The 24,508-nt window shown below is 41.0% G+C and overlaps 1 protein-coding gene across 12 annotated transcripts in view; it reads left to right on the top strand.

The window, feature by feature from the left end:
• Positions 1-24,508, top strand: part of CEP112 (centrosomal protein 112) — a 185,777-nt gene that overhangs the window by 128,767 nt on the left and 32,502 nt on the right. For all 12 annotated transcript variants that reach the window (XR_014949296.1, XM_077787393.1, XM_085556674.1 and 9 more), the window contains one exon: positions 12,999-13,088. Coding sequence is in view for 11 of the 12 variants with exons in the window: in XM_077787393.1 (XP_077643519.1) it covers positions 12,999-13,088 (90 nt within the window). In the remaining variant the exon portion in view is untranslated. The remainder of the gene's footprint in view (positions 1-12,998; positions 13,089-24,508) is intronic.

Genomic DNA, 24,508 nt, shown 5'->3' with positions numbered 1-24,508 from the left:
TACCTGCAGGAACACCTGCACCACTAAACCAAAGCAGGACTCTGCAGGCAGCTGGAAGGAGAAATGCAGGGTGGGTATTGACACTCACTGGCTCCAGAAAATAACTCCATGTGCTGTATTTAAATTCCCCTTGCTTTTGTTTCTACTGTCAATATCATTCATGTCCTTTCCAGTTTTGCACTTGTAATTCAGCAAGGCAGAACAGCAATTACTGAAGACTGTTTAACCATTTGGGTATTATCAGTGGATTTTAATTGTCTGCCTGGAAACACCTTTGACCACAGCCCTGCTCTGAACTCCAAGGAACTCCTACCTGATGTATTATTTTCTTCCTGCTACCAGAATAACACATCACTTTTACTCAATGTTTGTGTCTATTCATAACCATTGTATGGAAATGTGTGTTTGCAAATGAAGTTTGGTGTTGCTGAGCACTCATTTGTGTTTCTAACTCAGCCTTGTCCCTTCTCCATCTGAGCAGAGGCCAAGCTCATTCATGCTTCCTTATCAGATCCTGAACTAGACTGAGCTTTATGAACTTAACCAGTACTGGGATTCTTAGATATTTCACATTATGCCACGTTTCTTCTTGTTTTTCCTGCAGTTTTTTTCTCAGTTGTGATAAGGAGGTTTTGAGGTGCATGAAGTATCTGTGCAGTTCGGCTGAGAGACGTTAATGTGGAGCTGCACAAATGAGAACCTCTTGGTGCTTCAGAACCTGATCTGTTTTCTGTTCTTTTTAGTCCTGTTGCATTTTTAAAATGTTGTCCATATAGGGATGTTTGGAACTATTTACATACATTTTTTTTTTAAGTTTTGTGTGCCTTTTGGGGGTATCTCAGCTGCCCTGTCAGGACCCCGTGGGTGTTCCTGGGAAGCAGAAGCAGGGGGATATCTTGGGGATGCTGTTAGAGTCACAGGTAACTCAGCAGGACCTGTGCTGGCTGGGACTGAGCTCTCTCTTCCTTTTCATGTCACACTTTTCTGCTGCAGCAGAAAGATCTTCACACTGAAACAGCAGAATTTCAGCTCAAAACTGGGTTGAGACAGACTTAACAAAAAACCCCACAAAAACAAACAAACAAAGCCCAAAAGCTCTCAGTGAAAATCAATCTGCTTTGTCACAGCTGTGATAAGAGCTCTTGATACCCCACTAAAACTGTATCTGAGGCACAGCAATAGTTTGCTGAGTGTTTTTTCCCCCTCTTATCCTCTTCCTAGCTTGACTGTGTATAAATTACTCCTTATTCTTACCTCTACTGGAGAAACTATTAGCACCAAAAAATGCAGCATGGGCTTGAATGTTTAAATAATTGCTTTTAGGGGAAACAAAACTAATAAATTTAAACTAGACAAATGCTGATTTTTTAAATTGATTATTTCAGTTCAGCTGTAAAGAATACAACAGAGTTAAAGAATTACAGTGGGGCGGACTTCCAGAAATGAGTTATGCAGGAATTAGAGTAAAATGTTTTGTATAAAAAGCTATCAGAAATACTTAAATAGGTCATGGAGCCTAACATTGTTCCATGCTATGTGTGTATGTGTCTGTATCTAAAATATTCTGCACTACTTTTGTAGAGCTCTAAAATGGACAGAAAAACTTCTGAAGAAACTGAAATAGATCTTCCCCATGTCTAATTTGGAAAAAAGAAAAAAAAAAAAGAACTTAAAGGATTTTAGAAATGTTTAGAAACATTGGCATTATGACAGCAAGAATCTCTGTCATAACGTCATATGATTAACTAGATCAGAAACATTCTGGGATGTTCTGATCAGTTATGTTAATGCCTCTTTTAAAAAGTATAAAGCTAATGCTCTATAAAATAGATACTTGAAAAACAGTTTTGGTTTTCCTCAGGCTACTGAGATTAGAGTTTCGTAATCTGTTTGACCAGCTGCAGAGGACGTTCTGTTTCATTTTTTCTTTTTAAGTAAATGAGCTTCATCTCAACATGATTAAAAAGTAAAAAAAAATAATCAGGCTTCAAAAATACTCTGTTTTCACTCATACATTTAAATAGGAGCAACTGCATTGTCATGTCTTGTTGCAAATGTAATTGAGTTGGAGGTCATTAAAGACTTTGAATAAAAGAATTTCCAAGTTTCCAAGTGTGCATCCTCCCCTGTCAAGAATTGCCCCATTTTTGGCTTCCAGACATAATTTTAGCAGATATTACTTTGCTGCCTCTCACATCTCACATGTGTTGAGTCAAGCTCGCTCTTGTTCAGTTCAAAAAGCAGTGGTTTGCCTTGCAAGTTAATTTTGTTGATTAAGGTTACTTTGAAAGGTAAAAAGACATTATTAGATTTCTTTGTGTGTGCCTTGTGTGCAAGAAAATGTGTTTTATTTTATGTAATGGGAGAATTGCAGCAATACAGAACACCTGATTGCACAAAATAAATAGCTTTTCTTTCATTTTTACTGGGAATCAGATTGGCCCATTGATCAGAAATATTTCATATTTCTGTTTTAAAATATCATAATGAAATAAGAGGCTTTGTAAGGCCAGTTAGAAATGTTTATATTTCCAGGTCTTGGTGTATCTGTGAGGAGCAATGCATTTTAAAGAGACATTTGTACAGCACCAGGGGTCTGCTGGAGCCTCTGGGCTGGCTCCAGGTGTGAAGTGTCTGAACACCCACTTAAAGTGGCAGTTTGGTGATAAACTTGGTTGGGAATGAAGCCCCAGCAGTGGAAGATTGCCTCGTTCAACCAGGGATTGATAAATCTGCTTTATCACAGCTCAGGCGTTCTCCAAGTCACTGCAGGAAATTCTGCCTGAACCCCTGATGTTTGTTTTTGCAGAACTGTTGTTAAGAGTACAGCAAGCAGCAGAACCAGATGTTTTGCTGGTTAATTTGTGTTCACAATAGCAGTTTTTCAGTAGCATGGTGTTGACACACGCTTTAAACGTTCTTGAGACAGAGCATCACAAATTCAAGAAGTTGCCTGAAAATGTTGAAGCCGACATCAGCTTCTCACAGGAAACCTGCTCAGAGAATGGCAGGCTCCTCACTGTTCCCTTTGATTGCAAAGTGCTTAATAAAAAGCAAATTAGGAAATGAAAATTGTCTCACAGATCAATCAGACACAGGGGTTCTGCCTGCTCAACATTATCTGTCAGACATTAACCTGATGGGGAGTGTTGTATTTTGTATAATAGTCTCAAAATCAGACTGCAAAAATACCTGATGTATTTTGTGTGTGCTCTGAGGCTGATAACAAACTCTGCAGTTCAAGTTTTAATAACTTGGGGGGAGCTAAGAAACTTCAAAAGCTTCGTGATAAATGTTTTTGACAAAGCGTCAGCTGAACATTAGGCAGAGTCTTGGTAAATCCTCTCATAAGTGGTTTAAAATGGAGTTCTGAACTTTTCCTTTATAAGTGTATGCTTAAGATGTCATGGTATCTTTGGGTTTAAAAGATTCATTTTATCTGGTAAATGTGCACCAGTGGTGTTTCTGCCTAAACCTGGGCGAGTGCAGGGGGGACACAGGTCAGGGCTTTTCTCCTTTTGGCAGCCTCTGCTCTTGACCGTGACACTCATGCAGGCTGAGAAAAAGGGGAAGCAGTGCTAAAGCAAACTGCAAAATACTCCAGGTACATATTACAGTACATTTTCCAGCTGTCAGCCTTTTGATTGACTTCATCACAACAGCCCCAAAGTGTCCTGGGCATAGACAAAGCAGTGCTTGGACATGGCAAGTGCTTGTTGGGTTTTGTGGCCCGTTGAGAAAAGCAGATGAAAGTTAGTTTATTACAGCCTTTGAACCTTCCTCCCTTTCCCTCCTGTCACCTGAGCCACTAAAACAAAGCAAAACCCATTCCCTCCTTGCCTCCCCCTGACAAAAATGCCCGACTTTACAATTTGTGCTGCTGTTTTCTTTGAACTGTTATCTCTGCAGGACCTTATGGCATCCTTTGCCTTTCAAAAGAATTGAGTTTATAATGTCCTGCAGTGAAGCCCTGACTCAGCAAAATGCTTAAGCCCCTGCCTAATTTTCTGCCTACAAATAGCCCTGCTGGTGTTATTAAGGTATTTTAGGGATGTATCTTAGGACCACAGAGTCTTGAAAAGATTTGGGTTGGAAGGGAAAAGCCCATCTTATCCCACCCCCTGCCATGGCAGGGACACCTTCCACTGTCCAGCCTGGCCCTGGGCACTGCCAGGGATCCAGGGGCAGCCCCAGCTGCTCTGGGCACCTGTGCCAGGGCCTCACCCCCTGCCAGGGAAGGATTCCTCCTAATAGACCCAAAGACTTTGCAGGAAAATTATTCTAAAATTTTGGTCAGCTCAGCTAGGTGTGTAGAGAAAATGCTGAGAGCACATCTATATCTTCCAGGAGCAAAGCAGGAAAATTGAGAATCCCAGCAGTGCTCAGGTGATCTCCAAAAGACACCAGATGCAGTCTGATGTGGGAGTGTTGTGGGACTGCTCAAGAGCTAATGCTGATGATCCCAAGTTTATAATGCACTGGCAGTCAGTCTCTTTCCTATGGATTGTCAAAAATGAAAACAGCTTATATTAGAGCCTGCCACACTGTGAAATGTTTGCATGTATTTTTCTTTTATGTTAAATGACCTACTTTAATTTTTTTCCCCTACTGCTGGAGAGACTTGATTCTGTTCCTAGAGGCAAATTTTTCCTTTTCTTCCTGAACCCCTTTCTTTCTTTCTTTCTTTCTTTCTTTCTTTCTTTCTTTCTTTCTTTCTTTCTTTCTTTCTTCCTTTCTTCCTTTCTTCCTTTCTTCCTTTCTTCCTTTCTTCCTTTCTTCCTTTCTTCCTTTCTTCCTTTCTTCCTTTCTTCCTTTCTTTCTTCCTTTCTTTCTTCCTTTCTTCCTTTCTTTCTTTCTCTTTCTTTCTTTCTTTCTTCCTTTCTTCCTTTCTTCCTTTCTTCCTTTCTTCCTTTCTTCCTTTCTTCCTTTCTTCCTTTCTTCCTTTCTTTCTTTCTTTCTTTCTTTCTTTCTTTCTTTCTTTCTTTCTTTCTTTCTTTCTTTCTTTCTTTCTTTCTTTCTTTCTTTCTTTCTTTCTTTCTTTCTTTCTTTTTCTTTCTTTCTTTCTTTCTTTCTTTTTCTCTCTTCCCACAGTCCCTCCAGGGCAGGATTTGTTAGACTTCCAGGGGCATCTCCTGCTGGCAAATCTCTGAAGCCACAGCCTGGTGCAGCAGGGAGCTGCCTGACTGGTGGGGATGGGCAAAGCCCCCAGCTTGGAGAATTTTGCAAGATCTCCATTCCCATTTTAAAATGTTAGCAAAGTGAGGCAAACTTCCCAATGTGCCATGGTGTATATGGGAGCTCATGTTATTCATGCTGAATTCTGTGCCTTTGGAAATTACACCTTTTATCTCATTCCTGACCAATAATTTTTTTTTTTTTTCCATAATGGCAGCAGAAAATGGGCAACTCTTGTAGGGACACATTTACAAAGGTATTACCAATTTGCATTTTCATTCCATGTTGTAATTCATGTTCACTCTTCATGAAATAGTGTTTAGTGGTTAAAATTAAATATTAGGCACAAAGAGTCACAGATATTCTGTCAGTGCATAATAGAACAGAGGAGCAGCCTTTGCAGGTCTTTCCCTTTCCCCCACCCATCCAAAGCTGTTCCCAACTTCACCAGATCCCGAAGTTGGACTGATGGTAACAGGCTGGGAGGTCAGTGAAAGTAAAATAGGAAAGAGAGATGTCAAATATTGCTTGAGGCATTTTAATTTCTGTTCCTGAGGAGCAATAAAGCCTAAATTTTCTGTACAGTCATAATAGCAATTGTAATGTACCTATAGGACAGAGAAATAATTTGTGTTATTAAACATCGTGACTATTTTCTATGTGAAATAATAGATTTTCTTTTCTCTTGTAGTAATGTTGGCCCCTGCATATAGGTTGTGGAAAACCTTGTTTGCAAAAACAACGCTGTTGTTTTAACAGAAACTGCAGAAATTTTGCCTTTCATATTGGATCAGTAGCATAATGAGTCGTGGAGCAATAGTTCAACATCAAAGGAAACTTTTTGGATATATAGTGTGTTGCAACAACAGCGAAAAAGTTCCCACCAGAAAGGAATTTTGCCATATGTGAGCAGCAAACATATGTATTAGGTTAAAACCAGAAGATTTCCTTTGCTTTGCACCAAAACCAAGAGAGAGCTCCAAGTACAGAGGTTTTAGTGTGCAGTGTCATGGGCAGGAGCTCAGTGAAAAGCCAAAAAGTGCTGAGGATGCCCCAACAATTTGGCTCAAACATCACTATTTCACTTTCCAAAACCCTTGTTTTGCTCAGACTCATGGCATTGCATCAATGGTCTTCAGATATATGTGCCCAATTTATTTATAGTAGTAATAAACCCAGATAAATCTATTTATCTCATTAAATGTTGTAGAGAAATTAATGATTGTTTTTAAAAGTCTGGATGGGATTCTTGGCTGCTTCCTTTGGATAGAGTTGTATTTGATTCTAAGCTGTGAGACCACTTAATGTAAAGGAGTTTTTGCCCAGACAGCCTATAATTCTGGCTTCATGGGGAGATGAAGATTTTGAAAATTAAATGTCTTTATGACAAAATTTGTAATCATCTCCGTATGTATTTCTGGAAGAAAATTCTCTTTAATTTTTATTAACATTCACATGGGGCTTTTTTTTTTCCTCAAAGTTCCAGAGATTTTCTTCTCATGAACAAGGAGAGAAAACACATCAATGGATGTAAATTGAATTTAGAAGGCACTTGAAGGGAGGCCTGTATTCAGAATTATTGTTGGCACATGTTTTGAGGATGTAAAGTGGAAGCCTTCTTCTGTGGGCATTAGTAAGGAGATAATTAAGACTACAGTAGGTAATTAGAGTAGCTTTTATTACTGCATCTTTCATTAACTAATTATATTAATTTGGTAACATTTGAAAAATTCTTTGAAGATGAAAAGTGCTAACTCTCACTACCTTTAGTGGTAGCTTTACTCTGCACTGGTCATAAATTTCCAGGGTTTTTCTTGATACAGATGCACATCCATATGTGCAGAGTTGCTAATAAAAATTACATATTTCTAATAAAAAAAGATTGACATTATCTGGCATAATCTGATCAGGATGAGCAGCAACTTTTCTGCTGGCACTTTCTGTTTCAAAGTGAAAATACATTGATACTTAATTTTTTTAGGAAATTTTCCTGTTTTTTTTTTTTTAAGTGTCACTTATTTATTCAGCCCTCAGAGAGATAAGTGGTTGTGATCCATGGCTTCCCATTCATGTGATGGGATCAGGAATCAAGCCTTATCTGCTCTCAGGAACATACAAAAAATAGGAAATTATTTCAGGTTAAAGAAAGAAAACATGTCGCATTTATAAATAGTTTCTTCACAGTTGTAATCAATACACACAAATTAAGAATTGTAATTGTTTTGATTTATTTAATTCTTCAGAACTGAAATTTCTTTCAGGTAATCCAACACTTTTGAAAAATACCCTGTAGTTAAAGGATAATCAAATCAGTTTTCATAGAGACCAAATCCTTCCTACATTCCTGTCCCATACTTGTTCCTGGGATTCTTCAAACTCTTACCAGCTTTTAGTTGATTTAGATCAAGCCCTGTAATTAACACCAAAAATTAATTCCTGCCTTGACAAGGGATTTTGGAATTCTGGCACTGCACCTTTTTGTCTCTTTAGGGCTCCTTGTTAAAACTCTGTGCTGTACAAGTTGGGTTTTTTTTAAAAAAACACCTTTTTCCCCAGTCTCACTCTGCCCCTCGGGTATCCCACAGAATTCCTCTGATCCCCTGCATCGTCCCAGCTTTCCTGGAGCCACAGGCAGCAACCCCACGTGTGCTGCTGCCCTGGGGCTGGAAGCAGCTCCTTCTGGGGCTGAAATAAAGCTTCATTTGGGGCTGAAATAAACTCCTTTTGGGGCTGAAATAAAACTTCATTTGGGGCTGAATCAACTCCATTTGGGGCTGAAGTCAACTCCTTTTGGGGTTGAACTAAAACTTCATTTGGGGCTGAATCAACTCCTTTTAGGGCTGAAATCAACTCCATTTTGGGTTGAAATCAACTCCATTCGAGGCTGAAATCAGCTTAATTTTGGGCTGAAATAAACTCCTTTTGGGGCTGAAATCAACTCCTTTTGGGATTGAAATAAAACTCCATTTGGAGCTGAAATCATCTCCATTTGGAGCTGAAATCAACTCCATTTGGGGCTGCAATCAACTCCATTAACCGTTTTGCTGGAGATAATCCATTCCCAGTGGGATAACAGGAGGAATAAAAGGTTCCTACCCAGAAATGCAGCTCGAGGGTTCCTTTCTCCTTCCACATCATGTCTCTGGGTCACAGTGGCTGGGATGGGCTCATCCACAAACTCCAGCTCCCAAAATCTGCCCGGAATATTCCAGCGGTGCCTTCTCAAAGCTCTTACTTTTCCCTTCATCCTTCCCCTGCCTCTCGATGCTGTGTGAGACCCAAACAATATGATTTTATTTTAGGATCCTTTCCATTTTTAGAAATAAATCAAATGAGTTTTCCCTTTCTCCAGCTGTAATTCACCCACATTGTTGCATTGGAGCTTATTATCTCATTTACATTTTTAAGAGCTTTTCAAAGTGTAGGATATCTGGGCTGGAAAGCAAAACATTTGATTTCTTTGTTCTCTGGCCAACACAAAGCACTTCCAAGGTCAGGTATGGTGTAGACATTCAACAGCAAACATGTTTACATGGCATTTGAAAGCCCGTTTAACTGAAAAAAAAAAATAATATTGTCTTTATAAGAGTGATGCAAGTCAACTTAGCACAGCTGAGGGACAGGAATTCATCCTAACCTGGAAAAATTTAACTAAATAAGTTGAGTTTTGTTTTCTGTTCAGGGGAAAAAAAGCCTCTGACGCTTAAAAATTGGCCTGGGTTTTTATTTTTAATCCCTTTTTCCTCATCTCGGCAGTTATTAATCATAGGCTCTGCTGCTCTTTGGGCAAAATGTGACACTTTGAAGTAGAATAAAAACTGCATTTTGAAATAAAACAAAACATTGTTTAATTGTATAAAAGTGATGTTCTGGGGTGTACCTGGGGTTAATCCTCTGCTGTTTTTAAGAGTGTTCTACATGGCAAAAGCTTCCCTGTCTGATTCAGAGACAGATCTGAGGTTCTGGTAGCTTCAGGAATTGCCATCAGCATTCAGGCTCTGGCCACTGCATGTGAGGCTTTTTGACTACAGAGAGAATTTTCAGTGTATCTTCAAAAAGGTGCATTATTCATGACATCTTGCATGATCCCTCCTAGAAAATTAAAATCACGAGCAAAAAACTTGTGTACTTCTAATTGCTATTTTCAGAGTTAATCACATGCAGGAAGCTACAGCAACCAAGAGATTTTGATGTTACTTTTTCATTTTGGCACAGCTTTGATCAAATGCTGAACTTTTGGGTTTACTTTTTTTGCCATTGTGCTGATACAATATCTGGAGTACTCAAACGAACATTAATTACTCATGGAACTAATGCAGCACAGGAATAGTCCAAAAAGGGTCCAGTAAAGGTATTTGTGATTGATCCAAGGAGTTAGCTGAGTTGTTTTTTTGCCATCCCAATAAAAAACCTGCCAACAGTCAGTTATGATGTGATTGGAAAAATCTGGGAGTTCATACAGTAAATTCTGGTTTGGACAAATGGTGAAGGGATAACTGGAAGAGTTGTTAGTTTGCTGTACTTACATGCTATAGTAAAAATACTTTCTTACTAAATTTAAATTTAAGACATTTTCTGCTCTCCTAATGAAATAAAACATGTGCGCTCCGTGCTGGCAAACACTACCTAGAGTAGGTGAACCTAACAAAGGCTGTGTTATCTGAATTTCCCAAATTAAATGACTTTCAGATGCATTGCAAACCCTCACATTTAAAGGAACCTCTTGTTTTATCCTGTGCAGAAGAGGTTTGTTGTAAATAAGAGATGTGAAAATGGAGAAGGGAAGGAAGGAAGGAGCAGGACACCAGTTCTCTTTGCCACCACGGGGCTGCTGTCCTGGGCAGGGACAATTTGAGATCCAATTTCATACTCAGGCCCTTCAGATGGGGGTGATAGAAATCTGTTTTCTGCCACAAACACAAATATATGGACTCACATGTATTTAAACATTTAAATGCTATCTCTTGGCCAGCTTCAAAGTTCTGTGAAAGGGTCAAACTTGCTCTTGAGCATGAGGGAAGGATGAGTGATGTGTGATGAGGTTTCTTCCCTCCTTATTTTTCACCATTTGGGCTGGAAAAGCTGATCCTGAAAGAGCAGGAGAAGACAGGTCATACTTTGTAGTTTATCCAAAATGTGCTCCAGGAATGTTCCTGAGAGTCATCCTGGGCTGGTTATGAATGGACACTGTGGGGTTATGGCAGGATTTTTGTTTAATTAATTGGGTTTTTGGTGAGCTTCCTGAAAACGTGGAATGACCCTGCTCCTTATTGCATATCTACACTGCTCATTTTAGCTTTTATGTTTGTTTGTGTTTTACCTCACAAGATAGATGTACAAAAAGCAAATAAAAAGTCTGCAATTCACATATAATTCCCACATATATTTCATTATATTAATGCAAATTCTTGGTCCTGCAAGACTTGTTGAGTACTGAAGATGGGTTATGTATTCAAAGCCTGGATTTCAACATTTCTCAGAAGCTCTGATAGCATAAAAGTTCCCTGGGCAGATTTGAAGTTGGGTCTGGTTACAATTTTTGGCATCAGAACATGTAACAGTCTTACAGCTATAAGACTTTAAAGTTAATGCCTGGCATCACTTCAAAACAGCATGCAAGATCTATCATAAGTAGTCCTCTTATCTTATCTCAATAGCAATTTTATCCTGTAAATTATTGGAGAGTGCAGGATTTCGGTGCTGTGGAAAAGAGCAAGGCATTTTTGCTGCTAAATCTTTGCACCATGAGGACTTTTAATGATCCTGAGTTGTGCACAGGTACCCTGGGCTGCTGGAAGCAAACATAAACCATATGGCAGGTGCTGCAAAGCTCCCCGAGTCCGTGGGGTTGTTGGTCCCTCCTCTCAAGGGAAAGGCAGGGGCAGCAAGGGAGGTTTAGGTTGGATATTATGAAAAATTTCTTCACTGAAAGTAAGGTCAAGAACTGGAACTGCCCAGGGAAGTGGTGGAGTCACCATCCCTGGAGTCTTCAAAAAACAAGTGAAGGTGGCATTTTGTGATACGATTTGGTGACCATTGTAGGGTTGGTCAAAGGTTGGACTGGATGATCTGGGAGGTCTTTTCCAGCCTTAATGACTCTGTAATTCCAGGGTGCTCTGCAGAAGGCCTCTGTGCAGTTCAGCTTTTTTAAAAGCAGCACTGGAGGCTCCTTCAGTGGCATTTGTAGCATGAGCTCCTTCCCGGGTCCAGCCCCGTGCTGCTTTGCTGATGGGTATCAATGCCCCGATTTCCTGGCATACAAAAGATAACTCAAAATATTCCCTTTTGCAGCCACAGCCGCCTCTGTGTTGGTGTCAATCCCCCATCCACATTGTGCACTTTGCTGGGAGTCAGCACTTGCAGTTAACAATGCCTTTATTCAAGCTGACAACACCGCTAAGCTTTTAGTAAATGTGTAAGTAAATGTTAAGCGTGTATTCAAACATCCAACAATGAGGAGGAAACTTTCAAAACAAACAGAGAAAAATCTTTGAAACTTTGTATTGTTTGTTTGGTGTGTATCTGTTAGAAATAACACAGACTATCAGTTCCTTGGGGCACGCTGTTCCTTTGTTAAGCATGTAACAAAAAGATCAAGGCTCTGAGTGACTGCTGGAATAAAAATAAATGTATAAGGAGAACAATCATGACAAAATAAATTTGTCGATGCATTTTATGAGCTTGGTTTAGGAGTGATTACTTCTGAACTAAATAAGGATTGGGTAGTTGTGGTAAAGCGACAGGATCATATTATTCCTTTTATTTATTGCCATTTATACTTCATTGTAGATCATGTGCTAGATTTGACTACAGGGCAGGAGGGGAGCCCCTCATCTCGGCCAGCATCCCACTTCAGTAATATGGAATACATTTCCACTCCAGATTCCAGACATTGTTTTCCAGAGAGAGGATTATTCTGGCTTAAAGAAAAAAAAACTGTTGGTACACTGCAAAACTGCTCCTAAGAAGCTCAGGTTGTGCAGATAGGATGACAACAAAAACCTGGGACATTTGGAAATGCAAATGTTGCAATATTTCCATTTGCCTTCCAACCTTTGAGAGTATTTCTTAGATTTTTAGGATGAATAGTCTATAAGAAGATATAAAAATAATATATTTTTAGGATGAGTAGCTGTGGCAAACATATTTCTTTCACTCTCAGGATTTTTCATAGAAGTGCACAGAGAGAAATGAAAGAGAAAACAATTTCTATTTCTGCTCCTTGTTTTTCCTATGTGGGATGTATTTAAAGAATTGTTTACCTGGGGTGAGGGCTTGGTTGGATTCTCGTGAGGATTGTTTGAGCCTGATGGCCAATCCAATCCAATCCAATCCATTCCAATCCAATCCAATCCAATCCAATCCAATCCAATCCAATCCAATCCAATCCAATCCAATCCAACCCACCTGGGGCTGGGCTCTCAGAGAGGGTCACAAGTTGTGTTAAAGAAAGTAGTATGTAGTTTTAGTATCCTCCTTTTTATATAATATATTAATGTATTTTAACACAGTTATAATAAAGAAATCATTCAGCCTTCTAAATTAAGTCAGACATCATCATCTTCCCATTGGGTTTGCCTTCATTTACAATAAGTAACCTATAATAAGATAAGATTTAAGATGTAACTACTCTTGTTCTTGGTCTCACCTGTGCAAAGTAACTTTTCTGAGTGGCCAGACTGCCTCTGTCGTGCCTTAGCACCAAGTCCAGCTGGACTCACGGTGCTCCTCATCCTTCCCCAGCTGGTTGCAGACGTGACCTGGAAGTTCTCTGCCATCCCATGTTTCTCACGTGTGTTTTGCATCCCTTGCTGTCGTTGCAGGCCTTGCAGGACGAGGTGGAGAATTACCGTGGGCAGCTTTACGATGCTCAGAGGAGGCTCCAGCGCAACGAGCTGAAGGCCCAGGAGCAGGTACTGCTACTGCTGTCCCACCCCTTGAGCAAGGAGGTGCAATGGTTAAAAATGGTTCAAAATATCCCTTCATTCAAAGCAAAAGCACATCTTTTCTTGCAGAATTCTCAGCTAGCTTTCTTTTCTGTTTTGTTGGTAATAAAAGAGAATTAAACTGTCTGAACCCTTCAGGCAAATACTTATCTGCTGCTCTCTATTGCAGGTTGGTATTTCAGCTATTCTGGCTGTTAAATGATGCATTTATTTGGAACTGACTGCTTGCAACTGACTGTAGTGTTTTAATGAAGTTTTCTGAGACTATTTGAACCTGTTCTTTAATGGTTTGTATGGAGAGAAGTAAAATTGGACAATAACAGCTAAAAATAATCTCTAGTCCTGATCTTCTGCATTTATTGTCCAAACATGTCTGTAAACAGTTTCAGATGATTAATAGTGCTAAATTTTTTCTGGACACTTACAGTGAAGTCAGAGATTATTTAGTGTGCTTTGAGCAAAATAGAGTGTGGTGTTTATAGGCAGTGTTAGAACAGAAAGTCAATGATTTGCATTCAAACCAGATTAAATTGAAATATTCAGAAGAATATGCAGGTGATGAATGCCTGAATCAGATAGGAATTTATGTATTACTAATACAAATAAGGTTTTGAAGCATTTGAGAACTTTATTTGGTGCTGAGTAAACACTATCAACAGCATGTATCCTACATAAAGCATTTCTAACTCCATACCTGCAGGAATAATCAGTTGGGGTGGGTATAGGAGATTAATAATCATTAATTTCAGATATTTTTTCCTCAGTTTTGTCATCCTACTGGCACATGGGGATTCTCTGTCACCCTTGGTGTTTAACTGATGTATTTCCTGTCTGGAGTGTCAGTGATTTGCTGTTTGTTCCCTTCTGTACCCCCTCTGCCTCCCAAACCCAGATGTTGGGCCAGGCTCATCCTTAGCTGCAGTGATGCAGCACTGGAAGAGTTTGTTGTAGTGAGTGAGCTGGCCTACAAGTGTTGCATTTTGGCTTCAGAGTCTCCTGGAAATGAAGGAGGAAAATCAGCTCTTTAAAGTATGGTTGTCCCTCCCAGGGAACAGCACTGGCTGCACACTGTGAGGGATGTCCTCTTCCAAATTTTTCTTTTTTTATGTTTTTCTTTAGTCTCTGCTGCTGCCATTTTGCCTTTTTTTTTTTTTTTTTTTTTTCCTCTGACCCATTTTGAGAAGGATCCAGAAGAAGAAATAAAAAGTAACTCATGAAATACAGAGGTAGAAAGCTGCACATGCAGATTCACGGGGTGCCTTCAAGGTTTCCTCCTACATGAGCATCTGCTCCAAACCAACCTTCAGAACTCTCCTGTCCAGACTTAATTAATGAAGGACTAGTTCAGATGGTAACATCCTGTTCCCCAGTACAGGGGAACAGGGATGTTTTTTAAATCACACACATTTAAATCAATCTCCACCTTTGAGCTTGATGTGTTGGCAGATTTGGTAGAGCTCATATCCAAGTTCCTCAATGGTCTTGTTTCTGCCTTTCATCCACTGGGACTTTCTGAAGCAGCTGGAGCCACTGAAGCTGGTTTGGTTTAGGTGGCTTTGGTCTATTTTGCAGACAAACATTTTGGAAGTTGTTACTTGTCTCCTCTGTGACTGGTTAATTCATTAGTTCTGCTTATCTCTCCAGAAAGAAAATGCAGAAGTGACAGGTCTGACATGTCTCCAGTTACTGGGTTTGGCCAGGCTACCTGTAAACATGTTCATCAAGTGTTAACAGTAGTTAACAACTCATCAGCTGATCTGGGACTTGAAATATTCAGGGCAGTAACTTGATGTCTGCTTTTACCAAATACTGTGTGAATCAAAATTGCATAAAACATGGAGATTTGTGCTGGCACCATTACAAAAGTCACTTTTCCAAGCTTTTACATATCTATAAATAAGGAGGAGTGAGGGTTAAAGAGCTTCTGTTTCTCATTAAAAGGAAAAATCTTGTGTTTTGATTCTATAACAACAACAAACAAATGAATGAGACATGAAAAAACATTTTGTTGTGCTTTTAATTAAAACTAAAAAGCTGTTTCTCGTTATGGCTTGTTGGGTGGTATCTCAGTGCTCCATGTTGGCCGTTTTTCCAGTGCAATGTCCTCATAACTCTTCAGCCTTTAAGAGTGACTGACAGAGCCACAAAGTTTAACTCTTTGTCACAGTGACCCTCTGGTGGTCACACAGGCTTAACCTTTCGTTATTAGAATCATCCAGAGAGACAAACCATCCTATAAATAAAGGGGAGAAAATGCTTTGGGCTGTCAGCAAGCCCTGAGCTGCTCTGGAGGCGAGCGTGGCTCTGCACTGGGAGAGGAGCTGTTGTTTTCATGGAGCTTTTCCACTCCCATACTTTGTGTTCTTGGATGAACTCGTGTTTACTCCTGTGCAGTTTTTCTCTCCCATTTTACAGTGTGGGTCAGTGCAATCACTTCGTGTCTGTGTTGTCTCACCAGTGGTGCCATATGGCAACGATCTCTGGGTGATGGGTTCCAATCACATTTCTCAAGATGCTGGCTTAAATAATTTTATCTTTTCCAAAAAGGTTGTCCTGTCCCTGTCCTGGTTTTCCAGTGTAATGCTGCACTTCAAGAGTGGAGTCACAGAGCTGTATCATCTTTCTTCAGGTCAAAATGTTGGCTATTTCCTTTAAAAATTACACGTCCAGCATCTTGAGACATAAATAACTGTATTCATGGAAAGTGGTAAACTGGCAGTAAATGTGAAAACTGTAATATATAGTTTTATATCTATTGTTATTGTTGAATATATATGGTCACAGGACTGTTAAAGCAGTCTGGAAAGGTTTCTGGCAAGTCTGGGTGTGTCCAACCCATTTCCTTGCAAAGCAGCAGTGAAGTTTCTTGTATCTCAGTCCTACATAACTGTGGGATCAGCTTCCTGTCCAGTGATCCCTTTGTGTTGCTGTATCGTGTACTTCTGAGTGAATGTACCCCTTGGTTGTCTCTGATGTGTGCCTGGATCTAATGTGAGACAAGATTTCCTACTAAACATCATTTCTTAAGTCCTGTGGCTTTGTGCATTTGTCAGTCATAGTAAAAAAATCTCCATTGTTCATACAGGAGGCTCTACATCCTGTGAATGTGTAATTAAAAATGACACACATCACTGAGAGCTTAATGAATCCAGGAATTTAGGCATGTGCAACAAGTTTTGCTGAGTTGGGGTCTGTATAAAAATTCAGGCTAGTGATATTTTTTTTTTCTATACTACCTAGATTTCTTTAGTATTCATTTCAGATTCTTTTTTGAAAGGTAATCACCCCAACTCAGTTTACTAAAAAACTCCCAAGAATCTGTTTTCTGGGAACTAAACACAAGATTTTTTTCCGAAAAAAAATCCTATTATTTTCATTCCTTGTTCAAATGTTTCTAGCCATAGATTTGGGTTGAGTATGATATAAAATCTGGGATAACAGAGGAGGAAAAAGTTCCTCATGTCTGCAAACAACTGAAGTATTCAAACCATAGGGATACCTCCAAACAGTCAAGTCATAAATAGAGTTTTAAAGGAGATTCTGAGACAGAAAATCAATTATGTTCAATTCATTAATATTGCTGAGGAAATGAAGGAGAATAGCAATGGAGGTTTTCAGCCCTTTAATTTCTTTTTCCTGCAACAGATTATAAAAAAAGGAGAAAGGAGTTATCTGAATGAGGATGTTATAGAAGTATTTGGCATAAAATGGAGCAGCTTAGTTTAAGTGGATTTCACTCATGTTCAAATGAAAACAGGAGTGATAATTGTAAAAGAGCCATGATTCAAAAGCATTCAGCCAGTTTTCATTTCTAATGTTCATTATCCTGACTTGCTTGATTTTCTTATGACTGCTGGATATTTACCACATTCAGCCCAACTTACTGTTTCCATGCCAACTAAATATGTTTGTTCTCAGATGAATGCTGTGATGCATCCTTCTGAAATTCCAGTTGCTGTGTAGCACAGAGGAACTTCTAAGGTTTGCCACACCTTCTCCTTGGTGGGAAGAGTGCTGCTGCCAGTGGATCTGTGGAGCTGGGAGCAAGGAATCAGTGAGACACAGATGAGCAATAGACATTGATGCCCACGGTATGAGTCCCAAGTAGTTCTTAATCTGATGGCTGGAGCACTTGAGTTAATATTAGCTCTTTAGTTTAGGGCTTTTGGGCCATATTTCTGCTTAGAAATTATCTAGTGGAAGTTGTCCCTGCCCATGGTAGCAGTACTGAAACAAGATGATATTTAAGGTCCCTTCCAACCCCAACCATTCCATGAGTCTGTGATTTTTAAAGGTATCAGAGAGTTTTAAATACCATCAGATGGCAGCCTGGGATGCCTGCAAGTTCCCAGATTTTCTCAAAGTGTTGCATTCTCAGAACATTATAGTCACCCAGAACCAGGCAAATAAGCTCTAGATTCAGATATTTAAAAGCCCAGGCTGGCTTTGTGGCCAGCTGCAGGTGAGGAGGGTGGAGGGAGCCTTTGTGTCACCGAGCCAAGGGACACTTTGGGGGCTCAGATCCAACCAGTCAGCACGGGCTGGAGGTGCTGATGAAATTCTGCTGTTCGCTCCATGTGCTTCAACCCACGGCACTGAAACGCTTCCAGAATTTCTCCCCCAGAGACCCATCTCTGCTCCCACAGAAATGGGAAGCCCAGGCTGGATGTGGAGGATCTTAAACCACAGCAGTGATTCACCAAGAGCAGCCCTTGCTGGGGCTCAGCAGCCTCTGGAGCCATGGGGAAAAGAGTGAGAATGTGAAAGAAATTTCCACTGTGACTTTCAGGAACTGCACCACCAAGTATTGTCACATTGAAATAGTTCCTGTGGTTTCTGCCTCTGACCAGCAGGATGGATGGATTTGCAGAGTGTTTCTGTGCAGGTCTGTGTGGCTGAGGAGGTGACAGAAGGTCCCTTTCTCCATCCACTGCTCTGCTGACTCCCCCAGCACTGGGGTCAGGAGGGACCTGTGTGTTTCAGCTGTTTTCCTACCATAAAACCTTGTGAAAAATGCAGGAGACCAACAGGCAGAGGGACAGAGCTCCACACAGGCTGAAAATCTGATGGTTCCACCATCAGATTATCACAATAGAGGATTTCTTCTCTAACTGGTGAGAAAATTTCAAATTTAAAGTATCTTTATTGAAAAATCAGATGCTGGAGAGCCACAGAGAAGCAGTGGAGAATCCAGTGGGAGTGGGAGCACTGCTCGGGCTGTCTGGCACACACAGAGCACAGCATCCAGTTCTGAGGGGGTTCTGGCTCTCTTCAGCCTTCCCAGTGGAGGCTGGTGGGCAGGAGTCACTCTGACCCTGGTTCTGTCTCTGTAAGGGACCTCTCATGGATACAGGTGCCCCATAAGTGTATGGCAGTGTTGATGTCATAGAATTTTGTTTGGGTTGGAAGATTAAACATTACCCAGTCCCACCCCCTGCCCTGGGCAGAGACACCTTCCATAGACCAGGTTGCTCCAAGCCCAGTCTTGAACACTTCCAGGGCTGGGCCATTGTGGACTTTAGGTACCATAAATGACCACAGACATTATTTGGAGCCCAATTCTACCTCTTTTTACCTTAGTAGGTGTCTCAAATCCATTGATATATTCATTAATCACTTTGATACAACAGCACCCCAACAGTTTTTAATTAAGACTGAGATTGTTAGGATAAAGCAGGATTGTGCATTTGTCACGTTTTATATTTGTGTATCATTTCCTTTAATAGCAACCTATGAAAGGAAAGAGAATTTCAACAAATATAGTAAATTATTCTGTATAGCATGAGGTTTCAGATTAGCAGGAGGAGATAGAAACTGAGATTCAAGCACAGAAAAACAGCTTTGCAGGTGGGATTTGAAAGGAGCTGGAAATCAATGGAGTTAAAAGTTCCCAGGAGCTCCATATGGCAGAACTGCGGGAGAGGAGGCTCTCACCAACTGTGCAACTGTCAGAGGAAAAGAGTCAGGGATAGGGGTGCATGTGTGGAAGTCAGTGATCAAATGTTAGCTTTGGTAATCAGACACAACTGGAAAATACACAAATACATACCTCCTGAACAGAACAGAATGAATTATTGCAGCTTGGTGGCCAGCTGGAGAAAGAAGGCAAACAGAAAGTACAGGACAAATAGTTAAAAGGGAAAAGGGAATTGTTACCAAAAGAGAATAGAAGCATATGGCAGCATGCAGAAATTAGAGAGTGTTTTAAAACGTTGCTTTTCTTGCTCTTTGTCTTGAATAACAGTGAATGGGAGAGACTGTCCTTTTAAGAGGGCAGTACCTCATATTAGAGCATCTGTGGTTTGCTTACATATTATCCATGAAGGGAGCTTTGCTCTTTCAGAAGCTGTCCAAGTAGGACTAAGGAACAGTGATACTGGTGCTTAATGCAGGGAATTAAAAGAAAAAGCAAATGGGGATGTCTGGAGGAGCCAGTGGATGACACAAGAACAGAGCAGCAAAACCTCATCTCCAGTCGTGCTCCCAGGAATGCCTGTTCAATTAGGAAACTGTCCCAGTCTCTTTCTAGGAGATGGAGCTAAAAAGGACTGGGAAAGATCAACTTTATGGTGATCTTTACCTTCATGTGAATTCTGAGGCACTATTTTGCTGTCAGTGTAATCAGCACCAAATGCCATCCATGGCAATTCCCTGCAGGCAGTGCAGTGTTTCTGCTGCCCTGCCCATCCTTCCCAGCCCTGAGGCTCTGCAAGCCTGGCAGCTGCTTTTCCACTTGAGACACCGCTTGGATTTTTGTTCTTGGAAATGGTGGTCATAAAAGTAACTTCTGGTTATTATCTACAGAGCTTTGCTTGTTCACACGGTCGGTGTGAAAATGCAGATCCTGATCCTGCTGCTGCTGAGCTTTGTCAGCCCTCGCTGGCCTTGGGGAGCACTCGGCACCTCCTGAATCAGGCCCTGAGACCTCTCCCTGCTGAGCCACCCCGATGGAGGGATTGTGTGGAAGGTGACACGTGCTGGAATGTAAAACTGAAGAACTGAAACCCATTAATGTGTTCCAGCAGTGGTGTCAGAGATGCTCAGAGCCTCATTTCAGACTTAATTATCCTGATAGTGCATGAGGAATGGCCAGAGGCCATTAACCCCATGTGTTGGACCTGATGATCCTCGTGTGCCCCTTCCAGCCCAGAATATTCTGTGATTCCGTGTTCTCAGCCTTGGCCCAGCAGCACTGGGGAGCAGCTGGGCTGGTTTGGGTCTGGCTGCTCTGGATCAGGGGTGTCAGTGGGGTGTCCCCGTGTCCCACTCACCCTGAGGAGGGGACAGCCCTCCTGCTGCAACCCCAACCTGTGGAGGGACAGCAGCTGAGGGGAAGAGTGCAGGGGGAACAAAGATGGCATCTGCCATGAGTCATCTGGAAGGAGAAGAAAATAAGTCCAGGATCCTCCAAATCCCAGCTGGAACAATAGCAGAGCCCTGGAGAGGGGGAGGCTGAGAGAACAGCGTGAATTTTCTAGCCACAACATTCCTGGTTGTTCCATGGTGTTGACAGTGAAAGCTTTTATTCCTCTCCAAGTCGTGTAGTCCCAGGAATGCTGTTCTTGCCATATGCAGCCCACTGGTGGTTTGTTTTTTTTCAAAATGCTTCTTTTGCAGCTATGAATTATATGGATTCGGATTGCTTAACTACAATCAGAGGATTTTCCAGGTGGGAGATCTGGTTCAAGAAAAGAGAGATGGAAACACAAGCTACCGAAGTAACAAGGCCACTTGGATGGAGGTTGAGAAAAGGAAAATAAAATGACCTGGAGCAGCAAACTCAGTGCCCAGCAAGGAGCTCAGCAGGGCTGGAGGTCCCCGTGGGTCAGTAAAACAACAAGGCAAAAATGTCTTGGATGCTGGGATGGTTTACTGGCTACAGACAGACACACAAAGGGGATGGCTATGCCACCAATTTATCTTTTATTGGAACTGTCAGGACAGGGGAGGTGCTCCAGCAGGATTTTCTCAGTGGAGAGCAACATGGTGTTCACTTGACAAAATAACTTGCTCAGCTGATCTCGCCCGGTCGCTGTTTTCAGCTGAGCCAAATCCGTGGGATTTATGGCATTCATTACTTTCCTTAAGAACTCGAGAACATTTGTATCGAGTTGCACGCTGTTCCTCCAAGTCTGGGCGAGCCATATTTCAACGGGCCCTGCACAGAGAGAGTCAAAATTCCCTCTGCCTGGAGCCGGACTGCAGAGCGGCGGATATTCGTGTTTGGTGGTTTTCTGAAAAGACAAATGTGCAGACCTTGATCTTCACTGAAACAATTGATACATCATTGGATTCTTCATTAGGAAAAATCATTTTGGAAGACGTCAAGCTCCACTTAAATGTTCTCTTACAACAGAGGCCGGAGGGATCTGAAGTTTAAGGAAATTGCCAATTTTGGGTGGTTTGTTCCTGGGTTGGGGACATTGTTCAGCGTCCCCCAGGCCAGCTGAGGGAGGAAGGGGCACATCTGGACTCACAGAGGTTTTGTAGGAATGGAGCTGTGCTCACTTAGACTTCAGGAGTGCTGAAAAGCAAAGGAGGAGTCCCTGCAATTAGGGAGGACACAGACAGCAAGTGATGAATCATTCTTTGCATGTTGGATTGGTTTTTTGCTTGCATTTTGGTTTTTATTTTTTGGTGGATTCTTTTGGTTGGTTTTTTCTGTTATTTAGGGGTTTTAAAAGTTGGGATGGCATTGTTATATTTTGTACTTCACTTGCCCTTTTCACAGTGCTTTCAGAAAATTCATTCACCTGAATGAAGCTGACCTATGCATTATTGCTATTATTATTGTTGTTGTTATTATTACTACTACTACTACCACCACCACCACCACCACCTTCATTTAGAAAGAGGAGACTTTATTCTGAGATTAAATTATCTCCCTGAGACTGAAAGGGTTATTTTTATCTTTTTGTACCCTCACCTGTCTTCAGACTTATTGCAGCAGATCTTTCTTGCCTCCATTCAGAGAAGTTGCAGAACAGATCCATAACCTTTTTAAAGAGGTTTTTTCTATTAAACAGCATTATAGCATACAACTGTTGATATAGAAAAGGATTTCGGAGAATAAAGAAATAACTTATCTTATTCACTATGAAACATGGAGAAAATCTGATAACAACTAAAATATCCTAATTATGCCTTTTGGTCACTATCCTGGTATTCCCTGGCACACATTATCCTGCATAAATATTGTAGACAGGCAGAAATTAAGATACTAAAAAAGCCACAACACCCTTGTTAAAGCAACTATCTTTTGATTCTTATCTGACATAAACACAAAATTAACTTCACGCCCTTCAAGACAAGATTTTTTTCTTAAAGGAACTTGAACAACTTTCTGTGGTCCCTTCATTTACTTCAGAGTTTCTTCAGCAGTTTCCTTATGCTCTCCTGGCTCAGATAAAGTAATTTACAGCCAGAAGGTCTGGAGAAGATGGTATTTGTTTGGGACTTTTGAATTTTGGATTTTTTTGTTTTTTTATGAGATGGGTATTTTCCAGCAGGGATGAACTCAGCATCACGGAGCTGTGGGATGTCAGGAGGGAAGAGCTGGGTGTTGGGAACCTGGGCAGGATCTGGTGGAGAGCATGGAAGAGACACAGGACACCCTGTGCTTTGCAGGCTGGTGGTAGCACACGGCTGAAATTCATCTGGTCACCTTGAAGATCTCCTGGATGTGCTTGGGCTGTTTCTTGCAGACAGGAAGGAGAGAGGCTGGAGCACAGCGAGGCGCCGATGGGGCACGTTCCTGTGCTCCCACCCGCTCCTAACCCAGCTCCCAAACAGCCCTTGGGGGTTTGGAGAGAAGATGGGTGCTGCAGAGCTGGGCTGTGCCAGCAGAACACTCCAGGGTTTGCAGCAGAGCCCAGGGAAGTGGTTGCCACCATCCCTGGAGGGATTGCAGAGGTGTGTGGACGTGGTGCTGAGGGACCTGGCAGTGCTGCTTCGTGGCTGGACTTCACCTTAAAGGCTTTTTCCAACCTGAACAATTCTGAAATTCCACTGATAAGCACTGGGTTGGTTGGTTTGGAAAGCTCAGGTTTGTTTATTTCTCTTCTGGGCATCAAACCCAGCTTTTCTCTCTTTGAGAATGGTCAATGCCTGACACAATTTCAGTCTGTGAAACTCCTCACTTCATATAATTGTGTCACTATTTATCTCTTCTTTTTTTACTGATTTACCAGGTGACATGAGCTACATGTGGCAACTTCAGCTTTCTGCTGACACCAAAGATGATTGATGGTCAAACTCCGAACCTCATATATTAGCCACCAACCTGAATAAACAAAGACCAGTGTGGCAGCTTAATATTAAAAGCTATAAAACCTTCCTGGGGGTTCATGGATTAAATCAGTTCACCAAAATGAATTTTCAAAGGGGAAAAAAAAAAAAACCAAACTTTCTCAGGACTGAAGAAAAATGAACACAAGTAAATGAAATAGAGCCATCCTCATTCAGCCGACTAAAGCCCTCCTGAGGGATGAAGAATTGCAATTTTAAAGGTCCCTCATGTGTGCAAGAGGAGACACAGTATTTGTGGATCCTAGGGAGGCAGCTTGAGGCTGTAAAAGAACAAAAAAGCCTTTAAGGCATAAAAAAAACCTATCCCTGCAGACATAGCTTTCATTGGTGAAAAATAAGTGTAAAAAAATAAAACCTTTCTGCCATTAAAATGAGTACCCATTAGCCCACTGGATGTTATTTTTCAGTTGTAAGATGTGATTTAGATTTTTGCCATGCACTATTTTAATCTCTTGGGTCAATAAACCTTGATAGTGACTTCAGCCAAAAATACCAGCAGGTTGTTTACCATAACACAGCAGGAAACAGCTGGGCATTTATTTTCATCTTATTGTGATGCAATTACCAGTGAGCAGAGCTGAAAGTAGCAAGTTTTGTCTGCTCAGACAAATTGGAATTGTATCCAAAAGAACAGGTTTCACTGCAAAAAAAAAAAAAAAAAGTGCATGTCTTGTCTCTGAAACAGAGTAAGGGATCAGTCCCAAGGCAAACTGCAGCTACCAGCGCTTGTTTCTCATTTTCCCTCTCCATTCTCAGCTGACCCTGTAAGATTTCTCCATACTTCAAAGCACAATACAATATTTCTTGCTGGCTTTCCAAGAAACACCTTTGTCAAAAGAGAATGATCCTCTGCAGCTCTGCAAAGTTAATAACAAATGTTCCCAGCATTGTGAAAGCACTTATTTAGAGGACAGCTGCAGATTAAACTGTTAAAACCAGTGACCTGGTTGCAAAAAAACTCTTGCACAATTAGAAAATTATTATTTCCCTCACAGAGCTGTATTAAAACTTCTATTACATCTGCATATTGGCCAGGTGATTATCCAGATCCTCTTAGCCATTAAATAGATTGTTATTAA

This window comes from Lonchura striata, chromosome 18 (assembly GCF_050655825.1).
Source record: "Lonchura striata isolate lonStrDom1 chromosome 18, ASM5065582v1, whole genome shotgun sequence".
In the NCBI taxonomy this organism is placed as follows: Eukaryota; Metazoa; Chordata; class Aves; order Passeriformes; family Estrildidae; genus Lonchura; species Lonchura striata.
The sequence above is the reverse complement of the archived record's forward strand: the minus strand, read 5'-3'. Positions and strand labels throughout refer to the sequence as shown.